Genomic DNA, 6,778 nt, shown 5'->3' with positions numbered 1-6,778 from the left:
GTGTACGTAGAAGTGGAAACTACGGCGAAAAAATGTTGAAATTACTAATTTTCCCACATAAAATCTGTGGCCCACTTGAGATCAAACTGCTCCGTCTTTCTTTCCTAAACTCAGCTGTCAGATCTGCACCAACCAGGATCTTCTAACAATGGGCAGCTCATTTTACAGGAGAACTGATTGGTCAGGAGGCGGGGCTTTAGTACTCGCTCAGATCTGATCCATTTCATTACCTGGTCCAGACAAGGTTAGGTGAATTCAGCCTAAGTTACCATGGTGATTTAGCCTAGGTTACCATGGTGATTTAGCTCGGTAAGGGCGAGCTCAAACTGTGCGAGTCCGAATGTTCGCAGCTCACGATCCATGTTCTCGCACTGTACGTTCATACGCCACACGTTGGAGTCTTGTTTCGGGAAATGTAACGTACAAATTAGAAGAAGAAGAAAATGCATTGACGTGTGTGGACCAGGAACTGTCTGGGCACACATGGACAGTACGGTCCATCAATTCTACGAAAGCACTGACAACTTTAAAACACGTCCCAGGAGTACAAGGACTACAGAGAAGCACTAAGGATTGTGGGAAATTTAGGATTTTATTGGAAACTACTATGCAGTGGCGCGGCAGGGTGTGTAAGCTCTGAGGAGAGTGCACAGTTCACGCTGAGTATGTTTGTGCCTTAAGAAGTTTGCCAACGTCGTAGTGTTAGCAATGATAAGAGTAAATCCAGCTTCGTAGTACATCGGTATTGTCATAACAGTATGATGATATATTATTATTCAAATAATTCAAGGTGCTACTTTAGCTCAGTCAATGCACAATATGAGGTGGAAGTAGTTTGAAATCTCCCAGAATGCTTCAGTGTTTCTAACATCCTCAGAGAACTCTCCATCTTGCCCCAGTCTGCTCCCTGCCCCCGTTTCCCTTCCCCATCTTTACCCCGTGTGTGTGTGCGTGTGTGTGTGTGTGCGTGCGTGTGTGTGTGTGTGCGTGTGTACCCTCCCCACTATGCAAGTGAAGTTAACTCTCTCTCTCTCTCTCTCTCTCTCTCTCTCTCAGTGGTGCTGCTACTGTTGGAGGGACGATCAACACCAACTGCTGCTGCCACTGCTGGTATGTTTTTTGTTGTGTAGACTTTCTCACGTTGCTGTGGACCCACACACACATAGACACACTTGCTTGCATGTCTTACACTCCTCCCCCTCTCTCTCTCTCTCTCTCTCTCTCTCACACACACACACACACACACTCAGACACACTCAGACTCCCAGAGGCAGAGTGTGTGTGTGTGAGAGGTGGATCTAGTCCTGAGGAGAGAGCACTGAGGAGTAGAGCAGAGCAGCAGACTCCACCATGCCAGTGCAGGGAGGAGAAAGGCTGACGTACGGTCTCTGTCTCTACCTCTGGAGCAGGAATCCTCTGTTGTTACTGGGACTGTTTTCACTTCACGCACAAACACAAGGTGAGTATTCACTGCTCTGTGTAGTTTATATTCTAATGTTGCTCTGTGTAGTTTATACTCTAATGTTGCTCTGTGTAGTTTATATTCTAATGTTGCTCTGTGTAGTTTATACTCTAATGTTGCTCTTTATAGTTTATACTCTAATGTTGCTCTGTGTAGTTTATATTCTAATGTTGCTCTGTGTAGTTTATATTCTAATGTTGCTCTGTGTAGTTTATACTCTAATGTTGCTCTTTATAGTTTATATTCTAATGTTGCTCTGTGTAGTTTATATTCTAATGTTGCTCTTTATAGTTTATACTCTAATGTTGCTCTGTGTAGTTTATATTCTAATGTTGCTCTGTGTAGTTTATATTCTAATGTTGCTCTGTGTAGTTTATACTCTAATGTTGCTCTTTATAGTTTATACTCTAATGTTGCTCTGTGTAGTTTATACTCTAATGTTGCTCTTTATAGTTTATACTCTAATGTTGCTCTGTGTAGTTTATATTCTAATGTTGCTCTGGTTTTATTTTTTCTTTATGCAACCAAAGGGGAAGTTTGAGCTTCATCTTTAAAGTTGGTCTTTCTTTTCTTTTTTTCTTTTTTTTTTTTTTTTTTACTAATAACTATACATTCCAGGCGACCCTACATAGGGCCTCGACCCTAAGGTTGAAAAACACTAGACTAACCTAACATAAGGTTATTTTTATTAGTGATTAAGGGGGGAAAAAATCCCAAATAGGAATCCCAACACTACCAGTCTTTAGATCAGTGTTTCCTGACTATTATTATTATTATTATTATTATTATTATTATTATTATTATTATTATTATTATTATTATTAACTAGATTTGTATTTATCAATAGAATAAAGTTAAGATTGTGTGGTTTTTTTTTCATCAATTACTAGACAATTCAGGCGACCCCATTTAAAATCCAGGTGACCCCACATGGGGTCCCGACCCCAAGGTTGAAAAGCTGTGCTTTAGATGGTTATATTGACTTTATTATTTCTCAGTGATGTATACTGTATATTGGTGAACACTTTAGTTCACTAGTTTTGAACCTCACTGGTTTAAAGTCTCTCAGTTAAGCTCCTTTAACTGTTCTGTGTATTATATTTAATATTGTTGTGGAACAGACGTAGAAACACATCAACCTGTTTGGCTTCTGCCTCCACTTTGTCTGTGACCATGTTTGGTGTCCACAGGGTGATTTATGATGTGTTGGAAACAGAATGTGTCCCATTTAACAGTCTGTTATGATTAGCGTCATTTATTGTTTGACCTTTTGTTGGATCTGCTGCATTGGTGTAAATAATGTCAGTAGTGCTGGGCGATATGGACCAAAACTCATCTTGATATTTTTTCTCAAAATGACGACATATGATATAAATCTCAATATTTTTGAAAAAAAAAAAACAATTCTGGGTTACTTTTGGTGATGCAAAATGATACACAGGCTCATTTATTAACAAACAGCTGCACAATATGTTCCTTTTTTGGTTTTGGTTTTTCCTTTGAGGGACAGCACGTGTGAGTGAGCTCTGTAGTGTGGCTTGTCTGGTTTAGGACACATTCAGTGATCATCTAACTGTGCTTTTCATGCTGTTCAGAGAAGAAACGACTCCAAAAACCAGTATTTTAATAGGAATAAGCTATACAATATATATGGGAAAAGTGTAAAAAAAGGATGCATTATGACTGAATAATATTAAATACTTGTATGATGTGATTTGTACTATGTGATAAATATTTCATTATAGGCGACATTGTCATGTATGAGTACTGAGGCCATCCTGTGACCTTTGGCTGTGTGTCATCTCCTTCTTTCTCCTCCATCTTTCCTGTCATTGTCACAGGGTGAGTGTGTTTTCCTATTGAGCTTTCATTTACACTCTTTATTCACACATGGTGTTTTCTCCTTCTATCCGACACTTGGTATGAATGACACTTGGTTTATGTTTGGAACGTCTAAGCGTTTGCGCTCTGCACGCGAGCACTCGTAGACGCAAACTTACAAAGTGTCTGAATGTTTCAGATTCATGGTAGCGCTGAGAACACTTTGATCAAACAGCCGTAGAACAGCTGTTAGCGATAAAACCCTGCAGTACGTTAATGTAGACACAAATATGGACCTGGACCAAGAACTACGTTGTTTTGAACTCTAGTCAAGGCACTTCTGGGTTTTATTAGTAATCTATTACATTTTTATCTTATTACAAGGATTACACTGAATTCATTTTGTATAAATCCCATCACCCAAACATACTGGATATAATTTTGCCCTAAACCAGGGTTGTGGTCATGACCCCATGTGGGGTCGCCTGAAATGTCTAGTAATAATTAAAAAAAACAAAAACAAACAAACAAAAAAATGATTAAAATTTTATTACATCTTTATATTTTAATAAACTTAAACTCAAACCACTACCATATAAATAGATTGAAATGTATAAATAAATAAAAATATATATTCTAAGATTTTTAATTTTTTTCATTTTAAATAATATTTATTGCTATTGTAATTATCTATTTTGGTCATGACCCCATGTGGTGTCGCCTAAAATATCTAGTAATAATAAAATTAAATTAAGAAACTGATTAGAATTATATTTTTACATTTAAAATTGTATTTATTTTTTTATTTATTATTTTTTAAATGTAAAAATAATAATAATTATTTAAATTAAAAATAAACTTTCTAAAAATTATATATATAATTTTTAGAAAGTTTCTTTTTAATTTAAATAATATATATTTTATATGTATATTTTTTTCTATTATTATTTAAATTGATATATTTTGCTCATGACCCCATGTAGGGTCACCAGAAATTATTTTAATAAATATAAAAACTGAAAAAAAAAATACATTTTTAAATTAAAAAAAATTCTTAACATAAAAAAATGATAAATTATTAATATAAATATATTTTCTAAATTTTAGTGTCTTTCTTTAATTTCAATTATCTGTTGCACAATTTAAAAAAAACAATACATAATATCACATAAATAGATATACAGCGCTTGAATAATTACTATTTTTCAAATTAAAACCCCACACACAAGTATTCTACACTTTCACTTTGTCAAATATAAATCTAGTTAAAATAAAATACAGTATAATAATATCTCAGCTGGTGCTTAGTGATATTCTGTGCACTAATACTCATTACTACTCTGTATTTGTAAAACAAACACAATAAAAATAATCATCTGTTTTTGCTTTCTACTGAGCTGCTTGTGTTTCTTTTATAAATCAAAGCTTTAGTTTCACTAATTCCTGACACTGTCAGAAAAAATGTGTAGGTTGTAAAACCAAGAATATCAACCTTTTAATTTGAAGCTCATGAAGATGCATTTCTGTTGAATGCAGAGCAGATCCAACCTGTCAGACACATTTCACCTGAGGCCTGTTAGCAACCGATCTTTCACATGTTGACACCAGGATAATTTATTATACACCACAAACCGACTTAATCAATGGGTGACTGCACAATGATTGATTGACTTGGCAATAGGACGACAAGTGACTCAAAGAGTAACTATTTGTTGATTAAAATAAAGTCAACACAGCAAGATGCAGCTGCTAGAGACTCTATGTACTGTATCTATCTGACAATGGCAGTGTTTTCTGGTTTCTCTACTTTACTTGAGTATTTTTTTAATTTTTTTTTAATATCTGTACATTTTAAAAATGAACTTGTTACTTTTAAGACCTTGTCACTCAAACTAAACACGCTTTTCACCACAACATTTTCAGACCAAAAAGGCCACATTTCCATTCCAGAAACCAGGAGAACATGATTCGCTTCAGGCTAAATTAAAAAAAATTGGTAGTTTGAGCTTTTTTCTGTTACGTAGATATGGGGCGCCAAATGTAAAAACTTTCATAGCCGATATATTTTGAACATTTAGCTCATTTTTCTTTCATTTGAGACAGAAATTCATGTAAAACAACATGTTCTATATCATTGTTAAAAATGTGTAGGCATGAAAAATAAATTTAAATGTAAATCTTTAAATCTAAATGTAAATGTTTAAATCTAAATGTCATCTAAATGTTAAGAATTAGATTTCACATTTAGATTTAACTTTTGCATTTAGATTTAACATTTATCATTTATAATTACATTTAACATTTAGATTTATATTTAACATTTGTATTTACATTTAACATTTAGATTTAGATTTAGCATTTAGATTTAACTTTTGCATTTCAATTTAATATTTACATTTATCATTTATAATTGCATTTAACATTTAGATTTATATTTAACATTTTTATTTAACATTTACATTTAGATTTATTTTTTCATGTTTGAGTGCTAAATTCTCCATGTGTTCAAAGGTAACAGATTTAACTGGTTTACATGAACCAGTATTCTGGTTCATGTAAACAAGATATGGGATTTGTCTTATTGTTGAAGGGACATTTGTTTTACTTTTTACTTTTTTACCTATAACAATATCTAGTAGCATATACTTTTTTACTTTCACTCAAGTAACTTCAAAACTTTTCTTTTACCAGAGTCATTTTTTATTCTTTTAAGTATGGTATCATACTGTATATAGAAGACTAGTACTTTTGCCACCTCTGGTTTAAAACCTGAGTTTCTCTTTTTTCTACTTGCTCTTGCAACTAAATCAGTTTTTTTCCACTTTCTCAAGGCCAACATGGTTTATCTTTGTGCGATTACATAATCTAGATTTTATAGTGACTAAACGTAACTAAACAAGGTTTTTGAGTCAGCGCAGACTTTTCTACAGGCTGTAAACACATAAATGCTGCTGCGCTTGAGAAAGTTGTCGCAAATAAACTTTCTAATTTATATATAAACTTTATCAATCGCAATTGCACATTAAACGGTTTAAGTATAGGCTTGGCTTATGACTTAAGTTTGACTTGTGTGAAGTGAAGAGCGAGCGTGCGTGTTAGCTTATGTTTCATTGTCCTTGGTGGAAATAAGCACCACTGTATCACTTTTCACAGTCAAAGCTCTGCCAGTTGTTTTACTTTTGTCACCAGTGTTTTCTAATGAGAGTCTGCAGGATTTTTAAGTTTCATCAGAGTAAAAATATCAGATTTTTTTTCAACCCCAAGTCATTTATTACAGATATTTTCATTTTGAAAATGTGCCTTTTTGTTAGCATTTAACTTTTATTTATTATGAAGTTTTACTTTTGTTTTTAAAATATCTATTTATCCAGTTTCTTTAAATCTGATTCTTTAATACAGGTTTTTTTTAACCCTCCTATTATCTTTGGGGTCAATTTGACCCCATTCAGTGATTGTCATTCAAAAAATAATAGTTGACTTTATTTTTTTATTTTT

General features: G+C 33.5%; 1 protein-coding gene across 1 annotated transcript in view; it reads left to right on the top strand.

Moving 5' to 3' along the window:
* Positions 1-1,237: 1,237 nt before the first annotated feature.
* bmpr1ba (bone morphogenetic protein receptor, type IBa) overlaps positions 1,238-6,778 on the top strand; it is a 48,244-nt gene continuing 42,703 nt past the window's right edge. The window contains 1 exon segment of the mRNA XM_028456502.1: positions 1,238-1,459. Coding sequence (XP_028312303.1) covers positions 1,351-1,459 — 109 coding nt within the window. The 5' untranslated portion in view covers positions 1,238-1,350.

This window comes from Gouania willdenowi, chromosome 9 (assembly GCF_900634775.1).
Source record: "Gouania willdenowi chromosome 9, fGouWil2.1, whole genome shotgun sequence".
Lineage (NCBI taxonomy): Eukaryota > Metazoa > Chordata > Actinopteri > Blenniiformes > Gobiesocidae > Gouania > Gouania willdenowi.
This window is presented reverse-complemented; position numbering and strand designations above follow the sequence as displayed.